This window comes from Lagenorhynchus albirostris, chromosome 2 (genome assembly GCF_949774975.1).
Source record: "Lagenorhynchus albirostris chromosome 2, mLagAlb1.1, whole genome shotgun sequence".
Lineage (NCBI taxonomy): Eukaryota > Metazoa > Chordata > Mammalia > Artiodactyla > Delphinidae > Lagenorhynchus > Lagenorhynchus albirostris.
In genome coordinates this window covers 102,989,416-103,014,458 of record NC_083096.1, presented here as the reverse complement: position 1 = coordinate 103,014,458, position 25,043 = coordinate 102,989,416, and the positions used below count along the sequence as shown (strand labels likewise).

The 25,043-nt window shown below is 39.8% G+C and overlaps 1 protein-coding gene across 1 annotated transcript in view; it reads left to right on the top strand.

The window, feature by feature from the left end:
• Nucleotides 1-952: 952 nt before the first annotated feature.
• Nucleotides 953-25,043, top strand: part of SLC44A3 (solute carrier family 44 member 3) — a 78,815-nt gene continuing 54,724 nt past the window's right edge. The window contains exons 1-5 of the mRNA XM_060142474.1: nucleotides 953-1,089; nucleotides 3,316-3,452; nucleotides 4,609-4,702; nucleotides 22,920-23,080; nucleotides 24,735-24,824. Of these exons, the coding sequence (XP_059998457.1) occupies nucleotides 956-1,089; nucleotides 3,316-3,452; nucleotides 4,609-4,702; nucleotides 22,920-23,080; nucleotides 24,735-24,824 (616 nt within the window). The 5' untranslated portion in view covers nucleotides 953-955. The remainder of the gene's footprint in view (nucleotides 1,090-3,315; nucleotides 3,453-4,608; nucleotides 4,703-22,919; nucleotides 23,081-24,734; nucleotides 24,825-25,043) is intronic.

Here is a 25,043-nt window from a genome sequence, read left to right as displayed (position 1 = left end):
GGGGCAGGGGCTCGGTTGTGTTTGTTTCTATGTCCCTCAGCAACAGAGTCTCTAGCACACACTGGGCACTTTAAGACTGTTATTTTGATTCCTAAATTAGTAATGAATGTAGAGTATCTGAAACATATTTGACTTTGGGACAGTGTACCTTTGGAACATATGGTACCAGTGCTATAGATTCCAAGTATTAAATGGTATTCTACGCATTGTAGATTGAGAAACTTACAACACTAAGCTTATGTTATGGGAAGATACAGACTCAATCCGAGTAGAGGGCCCGTCAATGCATATTAAGGGAACAGTCGTTTGAGCTGAATATTTTAAATAGTCCACATTCATTCCAGAATTGGACAAAAGTGACTATAGATTGCGTGATGTTCTTGTCCAGCAGAATTCCTGAGATTCTTTATCTTGTGTATTTTTAAGGACTTACTCCAAAACACCATTTTCTCACTTGTTATGGACAGAGGGTTAGAATCCCCTAAGTACAAGACAAAAAGAAAAGTTGAGGGAGGTGGAAGGAAGTAAGGGTTGGACGGATGGATAGAACCTCAGGGAAGGCAGCATAGCCTTGCTTATGACCTTAGATAAAACAAGAACCTCAAGTGGAAAAAAATTGAATTATCCTGGTGAACTTAGGCCAAGAAGAAAAAAATGACAGACTCTTGGAGAAGAAGGTGAGAAGCACAAACTGGTGAGAAAATAGAGAGGAATCTGCTTCAGTGTTTTAGAATGTTCTCCCTCCCTAACCTGGTAAAGCACGTACTAGAGGAGCAGCGCGCTAACTGCTCTAATTCGCTGGTATTACTGATGAAGGAGGAAAGTGCAGTGATGCTGGGGAGATTCGTTTCCACCCGGTTCCATTTTATATCAACATCCAAGGATGTGGGGGACCAGTTTCCAGCCCTTGGCCAGGCTCTCATGGCGGCTACTTGGGTTTTGCCAGGTGTTCATCATGGGCTACTCAGTGACGGCTGGGGCCACAGGAAGACTCCTCTTCGGCTACGACAGCTTTGGCAACGTGTGTGGCAAGAAGAACTCCCCAGTAGAAGGGGCCCCTCTTTCGGGACAGGACATGACCCTAAAAAAGTAAGTTTTCAAGTAAGTCCCCAACCTACAGAGGGGCTAGATTTCAAAACTTTGTATAAATTAGTCGTTTGAGCCTGGAAACTGTTTTCCCACTCAAAACTCTGTCCGCCCAACTCATGAGAGGGAGACGTGTGTGGTAGTAAGGACACAGGTTTTAGAGTCAGCCAGCCCTAAATTGAAATTGGGCAGAGTACTTAACCTCTCTGAGCTGAGTTTTCATCTTTTTAAACTGGTTATTAGACCCACCTCACAAGATTGTTTTAAGGATCCACTGAGACACTGCATGAGCTAAGGCTTAATAAATGTTAGTTGTCACTATTATTATCCATAATGTATCAGAATCATGTTACTAATTATACACCATCCACAGTATTGTTTCTGTGTGGAAATACCTGAATCCCACCTGGGAATGCTGGGAACCTGTGTCCCACTCCCTCCCCAGCCTACACTCTCAGCTACGGCACTCTCAGCTTTGGTGTCTCACTTTTCTCCCGCCAACTCCAACACAGAAACAAAAAGGGGAGAGAAGAGACAGGAATCCCTGAGGGGAGAGAAATCCCTGGCCATGATTTTCTAAGATGGATACAGCTTTGTGATAATTTCAAGACTTGCTAATCAAAAGCAGCTCCTAGGAAAGAAATCTTAAAGGTCTAGATAGGTCCTGAGTATAAGTTTGGAATCACCAAATACAAATCTCCGACCAGGCCTCCTCTACCCCTGAATTTGCTCTTGAGGAGGGGGGGCTTTGCACTGCTGAACATGGACTGCCTGAGAGGCATTTCTCCCTGCACTTGTGGGTGTCACTCACAAAGAAGACAGGAGAGGAAGGGGCTCCCCAGATGCACCTGTGCTCCTGTTTAGACATTGTATTCATAATGCAATGCTGGGAAACAGTCATCCTCTTTGAAATGAAAAGTACATATTTTATTATTCTCAATAGCCAAAAGGTAGAAGCAACCAAGTGTCCATCAGCAGATGAATAAATGAACAAAATGTGTATATATATATATATATATATATATATATATATATATACTGGGATATTGTTCAGCCTTATAAAGGAAAGAAACTATGACACATGTAACAACATAGATGAATCTTGAGGATATTATGCTAAGTGAAATAAGTCAGTCACAAAAAGATATTTTATGATTCCCCTTATATGAGATATCTAGAGTAATCACATTCATAGAGACAGAAAGTAGAATGGTGGTTGCCAGGGTTTGGGAGTGATGAATTATTGTTAAATGGGTACAGAGTTTCAGTTTTGCAAGATGAAAAGAGTTCTGGGTGGTAGGGATTGCTGCACAGCAATGTGAATGTTCTTAATGCCACTGCGCACATAAAAGCTTTAAGATGGTAAAATTTTATGTGTATTTTACTACAATTTTTTAAAATTAATAAGTAGAATAAAATACGTATTTATCCTACACCAAGGAAATCTGTTCCCCCATCTCCTGTTACACCACCCACCTTTCTCCCAACCCCAGTTGGAGGAAAAAGAAGCTTCTGGCACCCCTTTTCCAGTCCCTCCCCTGGAGGACTGCCTACAGGGCTCTTGGTCTGACATTCCTCTGATCTCAGCAACCCGGTTAAGTGTAGGGCATGGGCCTGAGAGCTGCCACTGCCAACCAGCATGTGACCCTGTTAATGTCAACAACCAGTTTTGTTCTTGTGCCCAGTGGCTGGGCAGCTGCAGCAGGAAGGGTCTCATGAGTTTCCTGTCTCAAACTGGGAGGCAGGGGGAGGGGTAAGCCTTTAATTCACAGCCTCGGTCTCCTCCTCTCCACCTCTCACTTCCCTGGGTTCAGCTATTCTCTGAGGTATAATTGAACACTCTTGGGTTCAAATACGCTTTCTGTGGACTTCATGAGTCGTTCATGCACTGGCCTCACCTAGCAAACCAGGGACAGTTTAATCAGTCCTTTCCCTTCCTCAGTGACTTGTTCGGAGAACTCCCTAGGGTTAATCAACATCCCAGAAAATGCTGAATCTGGAAAAGGGAAGTTTTGTTAACATTTGAATATGGTTGCCAAGCTGCACAACTCCATAGATGAACCCAGGTAGGCATAATACATGTTAAATTATGTGGAAGTATTTGATGATGAAAATTTGCCTTAATTATTCCCACATTTGATAGCGTGTGGCTATTTTTAAGTCCCCCAATCAAACTGAATGACAGGAAATGCTCTACGACATTCTTCTCCTGTTTCATTTGTCTCCTAGACACGTGTTTTTTATGAATTCCTGCAACCTGGAAGTCAAGGATGTGAGGTTCAGTTCCACCGTTCTCTGTGTGTCCAGCTGTCCTGAAGAGCAGCTTAATACCCTGGAAGAGGTCCAGCTCTTTGCAAACACTACTGGTAGGTACCGAGGGATGGGGTTGCTCTTCCTTCTGAGGCTGGGGACCACAGCAGGGTAACCTGTGCAGACCTAGATAACTTGCCCTGCCCTGGCTTTCTCTGCAAAACTGGAAATTGTCCTTCCTGTGGGTGCCTCTCCTTGTGTAGAAAGGGCCATAAACATTTTCTCCTGAGCTGTTCAGTTTCATTCAGGTTTATCTGGAATTCATCTGAAACCCTAGCTGTTCTCTGCTAACTGCCAGGGACTGGTCTGCCGTAGAGAGCGGGAGGAGGCAGCAGACATTTAGGGCCCAAAGGCAAGGTCAGATGGAGGTCAGAGAGCTCCGTGCACTTGGCACATCCAGTCCTAGAGAGGCACCCACAGGCTTTGGGTTCAATTGCCGACAGGTATGTTCTTTCATTAAGATGTTCGGGCCATGGATAGTTTCACTGACCAGTGGGATAGCCTTAAGCTGTTCCAAAAGCATTTGTGTAACTTGCTCTGAGCCTGCTTTTCAGATTTATATTTTAAGCATTAAACAAGCAAAGGAAAGTAAAAAGTAAAAAGAAATTCGAGACAACCCACTGCAAATTTCATCTGCTTGTGAAATGGGGTGCCAGAGTTTTAAAAACTGTTTGCAAGGCTGGGTTAAAAATATGAAGCCTGGGCTTCCCTGGTGGTGCAGTGGTTGAGAGTCCGCCTGCCGATGCAGGGGACACAGGTTCGTGCCCCGGTCCGGGAAGATCCCACATGCCGCGGAGCGGCTGGGCCCGTGAGCCATGGCCGCTGAGCCTGCGCATCCGGAGCCTGTGCTCCGCAACGGGAGAGGCCACAACAGTGAGAGGTCTGCGTACCACAAAAACAAACAAACAAAAAAAATATGAAGCCTATATAATAATTCATCTTCCTATCGTTTTAGTACCTATCGTATAACTTTCAGTTTTGAATTTGGCATTTTGGAGAGAGAAAAAGAGAGGACCTAGCTCAGTCTCAGTTGTGATGCTGATTCTTTTTGTCTTAGGTCACCCAGAGACCTGTTTTCTAAACCTGAGTGATTTATTGTTTTGGTTTTTTTTCCCCGGTTTGGTAAAATGACTATGGTTTCCTTACTGGCTCCCCTAGAAAGATAAGCACAACGTAGAAAGGTGGTACAGTCTGTGTGTCTTCTGCTTCCAGGGTCCTTCCTGTGTGTTTATAGTTTGAATTCCTTCAACTACACCCAGAATCCAAATGCAGACTCGCTGTGCCCCAGGCTACCAGTTCCTCCAAGGTAAAAGCTTCCATACATTTTCCTTATCCATTAACAAAAGTTATTGGGTACTTGGTGGGAGGCTGTTACTCCTCTGGGTATCACAGAAAGCAGCTGCAAAGGAGATATCCAGTAGAGCCCCTGCCTGCAGGGAGCTTACGGTTTACAGAAGGCCAGGGATAAACAAGGAGGGGCTATTTGCAATATACGTATTGGTTTAGGACAATGGATTAGAAACCAGGCTAAATAAGGAAAAAACTCAAACAGTAAAAATACACGTAGTCTTCAAATGACAACCCTGGAGCTAGCAAAAAGTACTATATGAATTATTACCAAATGAATGATTTTATAAAGTAGTTGGTGTGTTTTTTTCTACTCCGGCTGTTTATCACAAAGTAGAAATCATTTACTTTTGCTTTTTTATTGCAACCAGACATTGTTAGTTTTTTTTAGCTCTAGATTTCTCCATAAGAAACAGGCCTTGGTGGGCAAGGCCAAATGAGTCCATACCTTTCTTCTCAATGAGAATAGAAAACAGGTCCTTCTCAAGAACACCACTCAGTGAACTGCTTTCAGCATCTTATTCATCCCAATCAACTAGGGCAGTACTTGGCACAGAGGAGGTCCCCTATAATTAAAGTTGTAATGGTGAAGCAGTAGTTGTATTATCATGGTAAATGCCTCATGTGTGAGCCATTGAGAAGACTAAAGGGAAAAATGCAGTTAATAATCATTGCCACCATCAGGATGCTGAGATGTACTGAAGGAGGACTTGGGTTTATTTTGCATTGCCATTCTTTTGAAAATTGTACATATGTTTACGGTGAATGAGACCTCTGTGCACAATCCCTTCAAGATAATGACAGTTTAAGTAGAACCAAGGCATCATGCCAGCCCCCTGCTATAGTGTTCAGCAAACTCGTGACTGGGATTCACAGTAAGACATGTATTACATCACAACCCCAGTATACATAGCTTCATGCATACTTCTGTATATGGAACAGAAATAAAAGTCTCACAAAACAAGACTTCCCCTTACTGCATATGATTCACACTAATAGTTTCTATTCTTTTCACTTTTTTAAAAAGTAATCTATTTCATAATCTTCTAACAGGGTTGCAAATGCAGCTTGAAAAATGCTGAGATAGCAGGTGCTAAAAAATGAGATTTTAACAGAATAGGAGGAAGAATATAGTTAACCATCCTTTTGCCCTTCTTTTCTAAAATAAATACTTTGTGTTATAAGTAATTGAAAGAGGGGAGAATTATTTCCAGAGGAGAATACCATATCGTTTTTCTATAATATCTTATTTTTTTAATTCTAATTTTTGTTAGATGTCATAAACATGTCTCAATGAAACATAACTAAATCCAGGGGAAAAAAACCAAAAATGTTGTAGTAACTTGAAAGAAAATTATTTAACAGGCGGAGAGAAGTTTTTTTTTAACTTTATACCCTTTGACCAACATCTCCCCTTTTCCCTCCCTCCCCTGTGGTGACTACCATTCTGTTCTCTGCCTCTGTGAGATTAACTATTTTAGATTCCACATATAAGTAATGTAGTGCAGTGTTTGTCTTTTGAGAAGGATTTTTTAAAGAACACTATTTGTAACTGGACCTGCAGAAGGAATTGAAAGAGAATAGAATTTTTAAGGCTGTAATTTAACCAGAGTTGGATAAACTCTCCTCTTACTGTAAATGGGATGGTAACTGTAATTCCATGGGAAGCTTATATCTTGATATTGATGATGATAACAACAAACATCTATTGAGCTCTGATACTTACCAGGTACTTTTCTAAGCTCTTTACCTGTATTAATTTACTTGGACCTCATAAAACCTCTGTGTTGTGGATATTGTTTCAACCCTGTTTTACAGCTGAGAAAGCTGATGCAGAGGTAGGTTAAGGTTGCACAAGTGGAAGAGCTGGCCTTCAAACCCAAACAGCGTCCATATTTGTTCCTATAACCCAAAACAAACAGTCGAGACTTCGTTGGTTTTATTTTGCCTGGCAAATGGCCTCCTTAGGCTCACACCAAGCTTGGGGGTGGGGGGCGGGGGGGCCGGGAGGTTGGTCCTGTACACTGTGTCCTCGGGGCACCATCTTTTCTACCGCTCAAGCCAATCCTACGCCTTTCACCCCTTAAATGCAGACCTTTCCAACACTAACTTTTCAAATGAAGACAAAACTGCTGATTGGCTTTTCTTGGATGGAGTTAGGGAGATAGAAATAGGCTCGAGGGCTCCATTTCCTTTTCCTACACAAGCAAGTGGTTGTTTTAAGATGGAAATTATCATATTTATCATGGAAGAGCAGTGCCAAGAGTGAAAAGCTTGAGAACATGAGAAGTGTGGCTATACGGCCAAAGCACATTTTCTAAATACCTCTTTTTGACTAAGCCAATTGTTTCTTCTCTCTGGGTTGGTCACGTGAGGTATAACATACCCTTTTAGAGCAATGACTGAGTATCAAGAAGATTTGTGTACCTAGGAATGAGCTTCTAAGAGCAGTGAAAAAATACTGCAGAAGATAACAAGCAAGCATATCTTTTTCCTTTTGGTGTTCAGCGTAATATTTGTATTTTGAGTCCCCCATATATTTAAAATGTAAAAGGCTTGGGCTTTTCCCTCCAGTAAATTCTAGCCTCTCACCTTGGTGCCTGTGCATGTCACTGCATTGTTTGCTTGAATAAATTCCATATAGAGAGTCACCTAAATATACAGTCAGCTCTCCAAATTACTTCCAGCATATCTGAGTGGCTTTGCTGGTGGGGAGAGGAAAAGCAGAAGTGGGGAAGAAATCACAGTTTGTGGCCAAGAGACACATCCCCTGCCCCAGCTAATGAGGTACTCTGTAGGCAGCTACCTGGTCAGCCACCTACCAGCTAGCTGGTCACTAGGGGTGACCCACACTTTACATGCCTCTCTCCATCACTCTCTGGGGTAAGATGGGTCATTCTTTACCAGTACAGGGAAGTTAAATGCCTAAAAAGCACCATGTTTAACAAACTATGTTGACAAAATTAAGCTCTTAGGGAAAATTGTGTTTGGGGGAATATAAAATGACATTGAATCTATATATCTGACCTTATTTTTCCGAAACACTAAATGAAAGTTCAGAAAACATTTTCTTTCAAAACAATTCAGATTCTTTGGTATTAAGACTGTTTAGTAAAAGCAAAGAAAAAGAAAATAAAGGTTTAGAAGTTGGAAAGCAGGAGGTAAAATTATTACTCTGTAGGTGGTAAGAAAATTAACTGAAAAGCTACAAATGACAAGAAACTTTGGTGGCAGGGAACAAGATAAATATACTGAAATCTGTAGCATTCAGATGTTTTTTGAAAAGACTCCTTTTACCACAGCAAGAAAAAACACCTACAAAAACACAAAAGTGCCTAGAAATAAATTTAACAAGAAATATACAAGAGCCACAGGAAGAAAACTTTCATATATTCCTGAGCTACAAAGAAAGCTTGAACAAATCAGAAGACAGAAATTGTTCTTGACAGTATGACTCAACCTTATAAAAATGTTACTTCTCCTTACATTATTAAGATGTTATGTCTGTCTAAGTTGAGCAATAGGTTTATCATGATTAAAATAAAAATAATAGCAGGATTTTTTCAGTAGCTAGATAAGCTGATATAAGTTTGCAAGGAAAAAAGTTTCTTAAATGGCCAAGAAAAATCTGAAAAAGAAAAACAATGAAGGAAAACCAGCCCTTCCAGTTTTTAAAACAATCTTTAATAATTAAAATGCTGGGTACTAGTTCATATGTAGAAAGATCAGTGAAAGATATTATATAATCCAGGAATAGACCCAAATTCTTACAAGAATTTAGTAAATGATGAAAAAAAAAAGGCACCTCAAATCAGTGACAAAAAGTTGGACTGTTCAACATGTAGGTTGGGACGGCTGGGTAGGCATCCAGAGGGAAGAGCTGGATCTACACCTCGTGGCTTATATGGATAAATTCCAAATGGGTTAAAGATTTTAACTTATAAAGTGAAACCAGGAAGTACTAGAAGGCATGGGAGAATTCTCTTATAGCCTGGAAGTAAGGAAGGCTTCTAACCATGACTTAAAACTCAGGAGGCATAAAATTAAAAATGCATTGACTACATTAAAAACAAATATTTCTGCATGACAAAACACTAGAAGTAAAATTAACAGGCAAATAAATTGCTATTCATATAAAAAAGATTAATCTCTAATTTATGAAAGGCCTTACTAGTCAACTTTTAAAAGACCAATATCTCAATATAAAAATGAAAAAAGAATGTGAATAGATGCTGCAGAGAAAAAGCACAATATTTTTTAAAGATACTAAAAAAGAATGAACCTCCCTCATGATAGGGTAAATTCCATTTAAGACCCTAATGTTTTCACCCCATAGCCTGGCAACATGTTTAAAAAAACACCTTTGGCAAGAGTGTAGGGAAATAGGCACTTCCATACAGTGCTGAGGCAGGATCCTGAGGGTAATTCATCAATATTCATCAGTCATGAAGGTACATACATTCATTAATTTTTTACTGAAGTATGGTTGATTTACAATATTGTGTTAGGGGACTTCCCTGGTGGCACAGTGGTTAAGAATCCGCCTGCCAATGCAGGGGACACGGGTTCGAGCCCTGGCCTGGGAAGATCCCACGTGCCGCGGAGCAGCTAAGCCCATGCGCCACAACACTGAGCCTGCGCTCTAGAGCCTGCGAACCACAACTAATGAAGCCCGCGAGCCTAGAGCCCATGCTCCGCAACAAGAGAAGCCACCGCAATGAGAAGCCCGCTCACCGCAGCTAGAGAAAGCCCGCGTGCAGCAAGGAAGGCCCAATGCAGCCAAAAATAAATAAATAAATAAATATTTAAAGAACTCTTAAAAAAACTATATTGTGTTTTGGGTGTACAGCATAGTGATTCAGTTATTTTTTTTCTGATTATATTGATTATATGTTATAAGATATTGAATATAATTCCCTGTGCTATACAGTAAATCCTTGTTGCTTATCTATTTTATGTATAGTAGCTTGTATCTGTTAATCCCATACTCCCTTTCTCTCCCCTTTGGCAACCACAAGTTTGTTTTCTATGTCTATGAGTCTGTTTCTGTTTTGTATATAGATTCATCTGTATTATAATATTTTTTTAGATTCCACATTATAAGTGATATCATATAGTATTTGTCTTTGTCTGGCTTACTTCACTAAGTATAATATTCTCTAGGTCCCTCCATGTTGCTGCAAATGACAGTATTTCATTCTTCTTTATGGCTGAGTAATATTCCATTGTATGTATATACCACATCTTCTTCATCCATTCATCTGTTGATGGACATTTTAGGTTGCTTCCCTGTCCTGGTTATTATAAATAGTGCTGCTATGTACACTGGTGTGCATGTATCTTTTTGAATTAGAGTTTTCATTTTTTCTGGTATATGCACAGGAGTGGGATTGCTGGATCATATGGTAGCTCTAATTCTAGTTTTTCAAAGGAACCTACATACTGTTTTCCCTAGTGGCTATACCAATTTACATTCCCACCAACAGTGTACAAGTGTTCTCTTTTCTCCACACCCTTTCCAGCATTTATTATTTGTAGACTTTTGATGACGGCACTTCCAACTGGTGCAAGGTGATACCTCACTATGGTTTTGATTTGCATTTCTCTAATAATTAGCAATGTTGAGCATCTTTTCACGTGCTTCTTGGCCATCTACATTTCCTCATTGGAAAAATGTCTATTGAGTTCTCTGCCCATTTTTTAATTGAATTGTTTATCTTTTCAGTATTAAGTTATATGAGCTATTGGTATAGTTTGGATATTGACCCCTTGTCAGTCTCATCATTTGCAAATATTTTCTCCAAATCCATAGGTTGTCTTTTCATTTTGTTGATGGTTTCCTTTGCTGTGCAAAAGCATTTAAGTTTAATTAGGTCCTATTTGTTTATTTTTGCTTTTGTTTCCTTTGCTCTAGGAGACAGATGCAAAAAAATATTGCTAAAATTTATGTCAAAGAGTGTTCTGTCTATGTTTCCCTCTGGGAATTTTTTTAGTATCTGGTCTTACATTTAGGTTTTTAATCCATTTTGAGTTTATTTTTGTATATGGTGTTATGGAATGTTCTAATTTTATTCTTTTACAAGTAACTCCAGTTTTCCCAGCACCACTTATTGAAGAGACTGTCTTTTCTCCATTGCATATTCTTGCATCCTTTGTCGTAGATTAATTGACCATAGGTGTGTGGGTTTATTTCTGGGCTCTGTATCCTGTTCCATCAATCTATATGTCTGCTTTTGTGCCAGTACCATGCTGTTTTGATTACCGTTGCTTTGTAGCATTGTCTGAAGTCTGGAAGGGTTGTACCTCTAGCTTTGTTCTTTTTTCTCAGTATTGCTTTGGCAGTATGGGGTCTTTTGTGGTTCCATATAAATTTTAGGATTACTTGTTCTAGTTCTGTGAAAAATGTCATGGATATTTTGATAGGGATCACATTAAGTCTGTAGGTTGCCTTGGGTAATATGGCCATTTTAACAATATTACTTCTCCCAATCCAAGAGCATGGGGTGTCTTTCCATTTCTTTGAATCTTCTTCAGTTTCTTTTTCAATGTTTTATAGTTTTCAGCATATAGTCTTTCACCTCTTTGGTTAATTTTATTCCTATGTGTTTTTTTAATGAGATTTTAAATGGGACTTTTTAAAATTTTTGATATTTTGTTATTAGTGTAAAGAAATACAACAGATTTCTGTATACTAATTTTGTATCCTGCTACCTTGCTGAATTCATGTATTAGTTCTAGTAGTTTTTGTGTGGAAACTTTAGGGTTCTCTACATAGAGTATCATGTCATCTGCAAATAGTGACAGTTTTACCTCTTCCCTTCCAATTTGGATACCTTTTATTTCTTTTTCTTGTCTGATTGCTGTGGCTAAGACTTCCAATACTATGTTGAATAGAAGTGGTGAGAGCGGGCATCCTTGTCTTTTTCCTGAATTTAGTGGGAAGGCGTTTGTTTTTCACTGTTGAGTATTGTGTTGGCTGTGGATTTGTCATAAATGGCTTTTATTATATTGAGATATGTCGCCTTTATACCCACTTTGGTGAGTGTTTTTATCATGAATGAATGTCGAATTTTGTCAAATTTTTTTGCATCTATTGAAATGATTATGTGATTTTTGTCTTTTGTTAATGTGGTGAATCACATTGATTGATTTGTATATGTTGAACCTTTCTTGCAACCCTGCAATTAATCCAACTTGATCATGGTGTATGATCCTTTTTATGTATGGATTTGGTTTGCTAATATTTTATTGAGATTTTTGCATCTATATTCATCAAAGATATTGGCCCGTAATTTTCTTTTTTGGTAGTGTCTTTGTCTGGTTTTGGCATCAGCGTGATGGTAGCCTCATAGAATGAATTTGTGAGTGTTCCTCTCTCTTCAACTTTTTGGAATTGTTTGAGAAGGATAGATATAAGTTCATCTTTACATGTTTGGTAAGATTCCCCAGTGAAGCTGTCTGGTCCTAGACTTTTGTTTGCAGGGAGGTTTTTTTTTTATTATTACACATTCTATTTCACTTCTAGTAATGTCTGTTCAAATTTTCTGTTTCTTCTTGACTCAGCCTTGGCAGACTGTATGTTTCTAGAAACTTTACCATTTCTTCTAGGTTGTCCAATTTGTTGGCGTATAACTGTTCATAATATTTTCTAATGTTTTAATATTTCTGTGTTATTAAGTTATTTCTTCTCTTTCATTTCTTGTTTTGTTTATTTGGATCCTCTCTCTTTTCCTATTGGTGAGCCTGGCTAGAGGTTTGTTGATTTTGTTTATCTTTAAAAAAACTACCTCTTGGTTTTATTGATCTTTTCAATTCTTTTATCTCTATTTTATGTATTTCCTCTCTGATCTTTATTGTTTCCTTCCTTCTGCTGACTTTGGGTTTTGTTTGTTCTTTTTCTAATTCTTTAGATGATTGGTTAGGTTGTTTATTTGAGATTTTTCTTGTTTCTTGAAGAAGGCCTGTATCACTATGAACTTCCCCCTTAGAACTGCTTTTACTGCATCCCATAGATTTTGTAAGGTTATATTTTCATTTTCATTTGTCTCAAGGTATTTTCCAATTTCTTCTTTGATTTCATCATGGCCCATTTTTGTTTGTTTTTTTTGGGGTTTTTTTTTTTAGTAGGATGTTGTTTAGTATTTTCCTCTTTTTCTTTCTGTGGTGGATTTCTAGTTTCATACTCTTGTGGTCAGAAAAGATGCTTGAAATAATTTCTGTCCTCTTAAATTTGTTGAGACTTGCTTTGTGACCTAGTACGTGGTGTATCCTGGAGAACATTCCATGTGCGCTTGAAAAGAACGTGTATTATGGTTTTTTTGGATGTAGTGTCCTGTAGATATCAGTTAGTTACAACTGGTTTATTGTGTCATTTAGGACCTCTGTTGCCTTATTGATTTTCTATCTGGATGATCTGTCCATTGATGTCAGTGGAGGGTTAAAGTCTCCTACTATTATTGTATTCTTGTCCATTTCTCCCTTTATGCTTGTTAGTATTTATGTATTTAGGAGGCCCCATACTGGGTGCATAATATTAAAGAGTGTAATATCCTCTTCTTGTATTGAACCCTTTATCATTTTTTAATGTCCTTCTTTGTCTTTCTTTATGGCCTTTGTTTTAAAGCCTATTTTGTCTGATATAAGTATTGCTACCCCGCTTTCTTCTTGTTTCTAGTTACATTAAATATTTTTTTCTATACCCTCATTTTTAGTCTGTGAGTGTCTTTTGCCCTGAAGTGAATCTCTTGCAGGCAGCATATTGTAGTTTCTTGTTTCTTTTATTCAATCTGCCATGCTATGTCTTTTGAGTGGAGCATTTGGTCCATTGACGTTTAAAGTAATAATTGATAGGTATGTATTTATTGCCATTTTAATCCTTGTTTTCCAGTTGTTCTGTAGTTCTTCTTCATTCATTTCTTCTTCTTTTTGTATTTTCTTTTGTGATTTGATGACTTTCTTTTGTAGTATGCTTGAGTTCCTTTCTTTTTGTTTTTTGTGGATCTGTTCTGCTTTTGATTTGTAGTTACCATGAAGTTCAAGCATGTTGACCCACAACTATATCTATTTACTTGCTTTAAACTAATAGTCATTCAAGGTCAAACCCATTCTAAAAGATCTACATTTTTATACTCCCCTCCCTCACATTTTGTGCTTTTGATGTCATATTTTACATCTTCATGCTTATCCTTTTCCTATTTATTGTAAGTACAATTGCTTTTACAATTTTTTATTTTTGTTTAATCTATGTACTGGCTTATTTAAGTAATCGTCAATCCTTTTATATATTTGCCTTTTCTATTATGATTTTCTCTTTCCTATAAATTCTTGTGGGTTTTCTATTTAGAGAAGACCCTTTGATGTTTCTTTTAGGGTAGGTTTAGTATTGCTGGATGATTTTTGTTTTTGCCTCTCTGGGAAATCTTTATCTCTCCTTCTATTCTAAATGATAATCATGCTGGGTGGAGCATCCTAGGTTTTTCCCTTTCAGGACTTTGAATGCATCTTGCCACTCCCTTCAGGTCCTGCAAAGTTTCTGCAGAGAAATCAGCTGATAGCCTTATGGGGGTTACCTTGTAACTGACTCTTTGTTTTTCTCTTGCTGCCTTTAGAATCCTCCCTTTAACTTTTGCCATCTTAATTATGATATGTCTTGGTGTGGGTCTGTTTGGGTTCATATTGTTTGGGACCCTCTGTGCTTCCTGCACCTGGTTATATGTTTCCTTCTTAAGGTTTGGGAAGTTTTCAGCCATAATTTCTTCAAATACATTTTCAATCCCTGCTACCTTCTCCTTCTGGAACGCCTGTTATGTGTAGGTTGGCACACTTTACATTATCCCATAAGTCTCGTATGTTGCTTTCATTTGTTTTCATTTGTCTTTCTATCTGCTGTTCTGCTTGGGTGATTTCCATTATTCTATCTTCCAGTCACTTATTCATTCTTCTGTGTCATTTATTCTGCTATGAATTGCTTCTGGGTTGGTTTTTATCTTGGCAGTTGAATTGTCTCTTTTTGATTGGTTCATCTTTATAGTTTCTAGCTCCTTGTTACAGTGATCTGCATTTCTATCAATAATCTTTCTTAATTCAATTATCATTTTTATTGCCAACTTTTTTAACTTGGGGTGTAGTGGATTGGAGAGGTCTGTTTCATTGTTCGTTCTTTCAGGGGATTTTTCTTTTTCATTTAATTGGGAGTAGTTCCTTTGCCTTTTCATTTTATTTAACTTTCTCTGTCTTTATAAATCTAGGAGACACAATTATCTACTGTGGTCTTGAAGGGGTGTTTTTATGTGGAAGCATCTCTATGTAGACTGTCCATGTCCAATGTCTTTGGTGCAAGTTGCTGGCTTGGGTATGGCTGCCAGCCAGGTCTTTCCTCAGAGTTTGCTGGCCATTATCCCCTTGATAGGAGGTGTAGTTCGTGTTGTTGTTTCCAGACCCTGTGCAGGATATGAGGTGGGGCTTCCCTTCTGTTCTGTGGCTGTTGTCACTCTGTCAGGGGCAGGGTCTGCTCCCCAGTTGTTGGATTAGAAGCCCTGAAGGTCAGGTTCAGTCAGGCTCTATTGCCCTTGAGTGCGTGCCCCACCCCTAGGGAGGTGAATACTAAGGCAATTGAGGCCCGTGCGGTCACAGAGGACCTGTGGGCCCCCATGGCTCTGCTTAGAAGCAGCCGAAGATCGCATCCCTTTCTCTGTTGTGTTCATCCCATATCTAGTGCAAGGCTGTGGTGTGGAGTGGGCTGGGGCTGCAGGTCAGGACGTTGTGGCTGCAGGAGTTTAGGTGGCTATGCTCCCACCTGCCATCTGTGCTGCTTTGGTGCCAGTTTTCTACCAGGACCTGTCTGCCCCAGGTCTAGGCTAAGCTGTGGTGTGAAGTGGGCTTAGCTGGGGTGCTCTCACTGGGAGATAATCTGCTACTCCTGAATGCACTGACGGTGGCCATCACTGCCCCACCTGGACCGCATTCCAGGCCCTCTGGGCTGTCTCTGTGTAGCTAGATGAATTCCCAGGGCCTGTCTGCCCGAGATTCAGCCCTTAGCCTCTGTGTGCTCTTGTGGCACCTCCCTGTGCTCACCCTGACAGTGGCCACTATGGCTCCACTCGCCCCATCCATGTGCAATGGCCTCTGTGGCTTCCCCTGGATCACCCCCCAGGTGACCTGGTCTGGTTCTGCATAGCTAACCTGAATCTTTGCCCTAATCTCGCAGCAGACTGTGGTGTGGAATGAGCAGGGCCAGGGTGTTTGCCCCTTCTGATTAAGAAGTGCGACAAGGCAGCAGCCACCCGTGCATGGCTCTCTCCACCCTGATTGTCAGCAAGACAGCAGTCGCACATTCCTTGCAAGCAGAGTCTAGGCTTCTCTAGCCCTTCTGTCTGTCGCAGCAGATTTTCCAGCAGGAAAGGGGGCTTGTCTTCTCTACACAGGAGCCCAGGACTCGGATGCCCAGATTGTGGCTTGACCTGCTTGCTTCTCAGGGGCACAGGTCCCAACCCAGTGCCTTTTCTGTCCCAACTGGTTATGTAGAAATCTTTCTTGCAAACTTGGTGGTATAGGAGTTCTTCTGCTGGTTTCCAGTTAGTTTTCCATGAGAATTGCTCCACATGTAGATATATTTTTGATGTGTTTGTGGGGAGAGGTGAGCTCCGCATTCTCCTGCCCTGCCATCTTGATCCCCCTCCCTACATTCATCGCTTTTTAATCAAGCATTTCTGCTTCTAGGAATTTAATCTTCAGGTATACATGTACCAGTGTGAAATGACATTTGTATAAGGTTATTCACTGCAGCGTTTATAATAGCAAAATAATTAAAGCAATCTAAATGGCTTTCAATAGAGGGCTGCTTAAATAAATAATGGTATATCACTTAATGTAACACTATTTAGCTCTTTTTTTTAATAAGAGACTAGCTGGGAATAGCTGAGAACTTTCTCAGTCTGATAAAGGGCATCTATGAGAAATCTGTAGTTAATATTATACATAATGGTGAACTATAAAATGCTTTCTACCTAAAATTAGAAACAAGGCAAGGATATATGCTCTTACCACTTCTACTCACCACTGTAGTAGAGGTCCTAGGAATTGCAATAAAGTAAGGGAAAAAAATAGATTGGAAGAGGCAAAACCATCTTTATTAATAGATGACCTAATTGTTTGCATAGAAAATCCAAAGGAATCTACAAAATAATTACTTAGTGAATTTAGCGAATCTGCAAACTACAAAGTCAAGTTATATTTCTATGTATTAGCAGCAAACAATTAGGAAATAATTTTGAAGTCCATCTTCAGCACTATCAAAAATGTATAGAATAACTAGGAATATATTTAACAGAAGACATTTGAGCCCTCAACTGAAAACTTTGATAAGACATTGCTGAGAGAAATTAAAGAACACCTAAATAAGTAGAGAAATATACCTAATTCATGAATTGGAAGTTTTCATATTGTTAGGATGTCTCTTCTCCCTAAATTGTTCTATAGATTCAACACAGTGCCCCAATATAATTTTTGTAGAAATTGACAAGTTTATTCTAAAAATTATAGAAAATGCTAAAGACATAGGTTCACACACACACACACACACACACACACAAAACTTGAAGAAGAACCAAGTTAGAGAGCTCATAACACCTGATTTCAAAAGTTATTATAAAATTACAGTGATTAAGACAGTGCGGTATTGGAATGAGGATAGACAGATAAGTGGATCAGAATAGAGAACCCGGAAATAGAGTAACATATACATGGCCAATTGATTTTTAGTGAAAGTGGCAAGGCAATTTCATGGGGAGAAGAAGTCTTTTCAACAAATGGTGCTAAAATAAGTGGGAAGACATGGGGGAAAATGACTTGGTCATTTTGATTGAGGACTCTTACCTTATACCACACACAAAAACTAATTTTAGATAGATCCTAGACCTAAACCTAAGAAGCTAAAACTATAAAGCTTCTAGAAGAAAAGTAGAAGAATATCTTTGCCGCCTTGAAGTAGGCAAAAATTTGAGAGGGCACACAAAGCACTATACATAAAAGAAAAAAAATGATACATTGGACTTCATCAAAATTAAAAACTTCTATTCATCTAAAGATACCGTTAAGAAAATGCAAAACAAAAAAAAGAAAGAAGCAACAGTCTTGGAGAAAATATTCACAGTATGTATATATGACAAATGCTTAAATCCAGAATATGTATATAAAGAATTTCTTTAAATCAGCATCTGCAATCTTTTTCTTTAAAGGGCCATATAGTAGATATTTTAGGCTTTGCGGGCATTATCATCTCAGGAGCCACTAGTACTTAACTCTGCCAGTGCAGGGCAAGGGCAGTCATAGAAAATACATAAAGAAATGCATTGTGCTGCGCTCCAATAAGGCTTCATGTACAAAAACAGATGGTGGGCTGAATTTGACTGATCCCTACTTTAAATCAATAACAAAAAGTCAAACAACCCAATAAAACCAGGCCAAAGACTTGAACAGACACTTTTCAAAAGAAGATAAACAAAGAGCCAATAGGTACATAAAAAGATGCTTACCATTGTTAGCCATCAGGAGAATGCAAATCGAAAATACCGTGAGATATCACTACATGCTTACTAGAAGGGCTCCCATTGTAAAGGTGAACCATATCAAGTGCTGGTGAGGAGGTAGAACAGCTAGAAGTCTCAGCCATTGCTGGTGGGATATAAATGCTGCAGCCACTTTGGAAAAAGTTTGGTGCTTCTTATAAAGCTAAGTATACGCTTTCCATATGACCCAACAATTCCACCTTTAGGTAGTTACTTGGAGAAATGAAAATATAGGTCCCTAAAAAGACATATACGAATGTTGCTAGCAGCTTTTTAAAACTGATGATGATGCATCTTTTTTTAACTGAAGTATAGCTGATTTACAGTGTTTCAGGTATACAGCAAAGTGATTCAGTTATACACACATATATATGTATGTATATAAATGTTTTTTTCAGGTTTCCATTATAGGTTATGACAAGATATTGAATATAGTTCCCTGTGCTATACAGTAGGTCCTGGATAGCAACTTTATTTTTAATAGCTCAAATGGCAATCAACAGGAGACTAGACAGACAAGTGGTAGTATATTCATACAGTGGAATAGTACTCAGCAGTTAAAGGAATGATCTGCTGATACATGTGACAGCTGAGTGTAAGAAGCTGGACACAGAAAAGCGCATACTATGTGATTCCATTTCAATGGGATTAGACAAGAGCCCAAACTAATGTTTAGTTATAGAAATCAGATTAATAGTGTCTGTAAAGGCATGGAGATTGATTGGAAGGGGGCATGAGGGAACTTTCTGGGGTAAAAAAGCTGTTCTGCACCTTGAAAGGGCTGGTGGTTACATTGACATATGTATTTGTCAAAAGCCACTAACTATGTTTAAGATCTGTACATTTCACTATATGTAAATTTTACCTCAGTAAAAATAAGAGGAATCTCTTATATTCTAATATGAGCAGAGCTACAAGATGTATGAAGTTAAAAAAAAAGCAAACTATAAAGCAGTATGCAGTGTACCACCTTTTCCATAAAAAGGAAATATCATAAGTGTGACTTATGTGTTTATATACATATAAGTATGTATACGTGTGTGCGTGTATATTTGCCTGTATAATCATTACATCAAACATAACCTATAGGATGTAGTTAGAAAGCTACTCTAGTTTTGTTTCTCTGTCTCTTTAAATTTATTCAGCCAGACTAGTTTTTTCTCTGCCCCTGAATGAAACACAGTTCGCAAGACTTCTCTGGTTACTTTTAGGTAGTAAGGACTCAGTCACTTTAAGTGGTAAAAGACACTTTCAATTCAGGAATTAAAATGTTCAGCGCAGTGTGACAGACTTCAAACTTGACCGGAAGTTGAAGCTTCTCCGTCCCCCAGGTTGGGTCAGGAGCAGGGGGACGGCTTGGGTCAGGGGAGGTGCAATCTTCTGCTTCTCTCTCCTCTCCTACTTCCTCACCCCTTCCTTTCCCAGCTTTGCTAAAACGGGCTTCTGACTCTTGGGGCTGGTACACCAAAAGTGAAGAGAAGACAGAAGGAGCCAGGAGCATTTTTACTTGACTAGTACTGATTCTAGGATGAGTCTTCTGGGCTTGGGAGATGTTCCAGCCAGCTTTCTCCATGAAGCACTTTTCGGGTTATTTGGAAAGTTCCACCAATGGGCTTTCTCACCAGCAGTGCCCCTTACATGGTTGAGTGCATCTCTGCCCTGGCTGATCATTTCCCTATTCCTCTGGTCGGGCCTTCCTTCCCCTTTCCCGAGGCACTGAGCAGCTACCCACAGCTTCTTTCCGCTGAGGTCCCCACAGTCGTCCATGTAGCCATCCTGGACACCAGCCCCACCCCGTTCTCAGGGCTCAGACCTTAACCCATGGGTTAAGGTCTGTAAAGCCTCTGAGTTTTCCAGGAAACACTTCTCATCTGACTTAGGAGTAGTATCCCTCGCCCTAAGGGACAGCGATAGATTCACATGGCAGTTCTCTCTCTCGAAACAAAAACAAAAACATCTCTTTAGAATTGCTCTTGTACGTGAGTCTATGCACTTGCCAGCACCTGTACACAGTCAACTGTATCCAAATAAAAAATACAATCAACCAAGGTATCAGGAGATCTCAGGATAAAATGTTGACTGCAACCAATGAATTTAACTTATTATAAATGTGTGACATAACCTAACTGAAGGGGGTAGAGAGAAAAGGAGCTGGCCTAGGTAACTTTGGGAAATAACCCTGTGACTACATACTGTAAGTTAAAGCCAAGAAAAAAAAACCACCAAAAAATTTAAAATACTGTACATAAACACTGTGCTCTAGTTGGTAAATTTGTTTCTCACGGGGTACTATTTAGCAATTTTGAAGCTACGTACTAGGGTTGATGATAAAGTAAATATCCATGAGTCCATACTTATATAAATAAATGACTGATTAAGTAAATAAATAAATGGGAGAAAGGGGATAAATCTTTACAGAGGATCTCAGATAATGTGTGTAGATCTTCCTCCTCCAGGAGGTGGAACTTAATTTCCCTCTTCTTGAGAGCAGGCTGGATTTAGTGAATCACTTCTAAAGAACAGAGTGTAGAAAGAGAAAAATAGTCACATTCCAGTGGAGAAAACTGGCAGGTACCAGGCACCTTAACCAAGTGATTTCGGGCAACTTCAGCAGTGGTGTCATGTTGCTGTCGTGTCCCCTGATGTGATCCTCTGAGAATAGCTCTTCGCCTCTGTGGTTTTCTTCCTATAAACCCATAACTGCAGCCTAATCATGAGAAAATGTGAGGGTCATTCTGTAGCTTGAAGGACATTTTATAAAATACCTGACCATGAATCTTCAAAAGTGTCAAAGTTATGAGAAATAGGGAAGAACTAAGAAACTGTCACAAACCAAGAGAGACACAACAAATAAATGCAGTGTGGTATCCCGGAACAGAAAAAGGAATTGGTGGAAAATGGTGACTTCCAAATAAAGACTGTGGTTTAGTTAATAGTGTAGCACCAATGTTTTTTTTGGTTTTTGTTTTGTTTTGTTTTTTGCGGTACGCGGGCCTCTCACTGTTGTGGCATCTCCCGCTGCGGAGCACAGGCTCCGGACGTGCAGGCCCAGCGGCCATGGCTCACGGGCCCAGCCGCTCCGCGGCATGTGGGATCTTCCCAGACCAGGGCACGAACCCGCGTCCCCTGCATCGGCAGGCGGACTCTCAACCACTGCGCCACCAGGGAAGCCCACCAATGTTGATTTCTTAATTTTCACAAATGTACTGTGGCTATGTCAGATGTTAACATTAGGTGGAGGTGAGTGAAGGTCCATGGAAACTCTCTGTACCATGTTTGCAATTTTTCAGTAACACTAAAGTTATCCCAAAATTAAAAGTTTATTTTATAAAATGCTCTTCTAATCTCCAACTTCCAACACTCTTATATTCAGTGTGGGTGAAGGTTTAAGAGAATAACCAGTTTTCTCCTACCTGTCTTTTGACAAGCCCTGCTTGGTGGGGTCTGGCATCTCGTTTGGGGATATAATTTTTATTTTCTTTGAGCCCCAGCAGCAGACTCCTATTTAAATTTCCTGTTACGTTCGTGTATGCTAAAAACGTCTCTAGGATGATATACAAGAAACCAAAACAACGATCGCCTCTGAAGAAATGTATTTCCGTGGCCCAAGGAGAAGAAAGTGCAGTTACTCACAGTTTATCCTATTGCACCTTTTGGAATCTGAGCTGTGGGAATGTATCACCCTTGCAAAATTTTTAATGTAAAAAAAACAACGGCTCGGTTGTATTACTGTTCTCTTAAATCACCATTCAGCGACTCGGGAACTCTCACATACTGTTGTGACTCCTGAGAAAGATCCTGCTGTATGTTCTGTGTTGAGCTTCACTGGGGTTTCAGAAGGCATTTTGCCTTCATGGCAATGCGATGTTGGCGACCGCCTAATGTTTTAGCAACTTGTCGGGTAATTTAGCACTTCTTGGATCAGGATTATTTCCACTGTTTGGGACCCACAGAAGGAAAGAAGAGCAGGATGCTGTGAAGGTATGTGTGGCCTCATTAGGATTCATTAGGATGAACATTCCTGGGCATTTTTCCATTTCAGGAAGGGCCCCAAAAGAGGTCAGCTTTTTCATCTACCCAAGGCAGTTATCAACCACAGCTTCATTCATACGTTTATCACTCATTTATTAAGCACTCACTCTGTTTGTAAGAAAACTCTCAAGGCTTTTACGTCTTCTTAAAGAGGATAGAAATAAAGCTGGTGGTTTCATTAGTACAGCTTTTGATTGAGCCGGTCCTTATCTCTAATAGTTCCTAAAAGAAATGTGATTCTTGCGTTGGAGTTGGTAGTTTGTTATCCAGACATGAGAGTCAGCAATGTCACTCCCCAAGATGAGGTTCCAGACATGAGAGTCAGCAACGTCACTCCCCAAGATGAGGTTCCTGGTGTCTATGGGTCTCCATAATCAGTTTCCCATCCGGGCATCAGCTGAACACTGTGGCGGCACAGATGTCTGGCTTTGTAAGGTGTAGACTGCAAACAAGATGTTAAACTTCTTTTTATTATTGTAGATCTTATACATTTTGGTTGCTGAGAATTTTAAGTAAACATCTTTTTTTAAGATAAGTAATTAAGTAAACATCTTTGCCACTTATTCTTTTATTTTTTAGCAAGTCTTTTCCCTTGTTTAATCGATGCATCCCTCAAACTCCTGAGTGTTATTCCCTGTTTGCATCTGTTTTGATCAATGATGTTGACGCCCTCCATCGAATTCTAAGTGGAATAATGTCAGGAAGAGACACAATCCTCGGTCTCTGTGTCCTCGCCTTCGGTAATTTTCAATTAATTTTATTTCAGTGACTATACCAAAGTTTCTAGCACTTATGTATGTTGTACAATGGAAATTAGCCTCTTGACTTAAATATAAAACTTCATATATTTTCTTTGTAGTTATTTTCAGTGTTTCAGGTTCAAGTGGAGCAGGGGACAGTAAGACTGGGGAGAGGCCAGCTGGCTCTCTGCCCCAAAGCCTCACTAGGTGGGGCTGCCTTAGAGAGTGACCGCGTTCCAGGGCCTGCCCCTCAGCTCTGCATAAGGATGGATGTGCAGAGCAGATTGCCACTTTGTGAACTGGCCATGATAAGTACCAGGAACGCACGTCCTCTGGCCCGTGTGCCCTCCTCCCCTAGGCAAGCCCGATCACAAGGCTGCTTGGTGAGCAAGGGAAGGAGGTGTGTGCATCATTGCATATAGCATAGAGGGTATAGCATCAGAGGGCATTGGCCTGATGTATCCAGCTCCTCCTAGGAACAGGCCTGCTGGGCTGTAGGAGGGTCAAGGTCTTGAGCCAGATCATGCCTTTTCCCGGCCTTTCTGGAAGCAGCCCCCCAGGCGCTCGTCACCATTGGACTTCCCATTTGCTATTTCAGCTCGATGAGCTCCTTTAAGAGTCGACCTTCTCTTTGAACGAATTAGTTCTCTCTGCTGCTGTAGGCAATAGTAGTGGCCTCTTATTTACCCCGTTATTTACAGCGGCTGCCTCCCAACCTTGGAAGGTTGAAAGAAACTCTTTGATCAGCCATTAACATAATTTTGCCAGTTTACAAATTGAGTTTTCCATAATTTCATTACCTAAAGGTTACTAATTCCTGAATGCTTGGGGATGCTTAACTAGCCACCGTTATGTAACTTCCAGACTTCTTATGACCCGGATGGGCCAGACATCCTGCTTGCTGTTAACACATTAAACCTCATCAGAACCCTATCACCGTTTGCAGGAGAGGAAGCTGAGGCTTAGAGAGGTCTGAGGCTTGGCCAGGCAGAGGTGCAGAGCTGAGACTCAGCCCAGACCTATCTGATTCTAAACCCATGTTCTTAACCACTACACCCAAATATCTATATGTAATCTTGAATTCTTGTTTAGAAAAAAAAGTAATATAGTATTTATAAATTCACTGAAGTACTTAGAATAAATTCATAGGCTTAAAAACCCCCGAATTGGAAACTGATGTGCAGATTTTTATACATACATCTTATAATCTTAAATTTTTCATTTTTAAAGGCATTCATCTTTCATATTTAATGAGAGTATCTGAGAACACAAAATTAGAACTTTAGATAAGTTATGAAATCAAAAGAGTTAAGTTTGATAAAAAATTTTAGATGGTTCATTTGGACTTAAAAGAAAAAAAGAAAGTTTAGGGTTTTTTGGGAATAATACCTGCTTTAAAAGAAATTTTTTTTAAGTCAAGAAGAATGCTAGCACTTTCAGGAAGTGGCACTGTCACAGACCTAACTTGTGTATGCTTCAGAGAGGGGCCTGGGTGTGTCTTGTTTTTTTGTCTGGTAGATGGCCAAGATATCTAGAGATTGAAGGAAGTCCTCAGCCCTCACTCTTTTGGAAGGTTTAGGCGTTCCAGCCCCATCATCATCCCCCTCATGCCTTGGTGGTTGTTAGAATTTATATGTTTTGCTTAATTTTCTAGCCTTGTCTTTGGCCATGATGTTCACCTTCCGATTCATCACCACCCTTCTGGTTCACATTTTCATTGCACTGATTGTTTTGGGATTGCTGTGTAAGTATTTCCACTTGATTGATTTCTTCTTGATTAAATGAAAAGCCTTTCCATTAAGTGTAGAACTTAAAAGCTGGCATTGCTGAGCTACATGGGGTCTTAGAGAGTCTCTCGTCCAACTCCCTCATGTTACATATGAGGAGACCCAGGCCCAGAGAGGTCAGGGAGGACCACAGGATTGCTTCTGTCTCACAGATCACAGCAGAGTTCCTGCTCAGC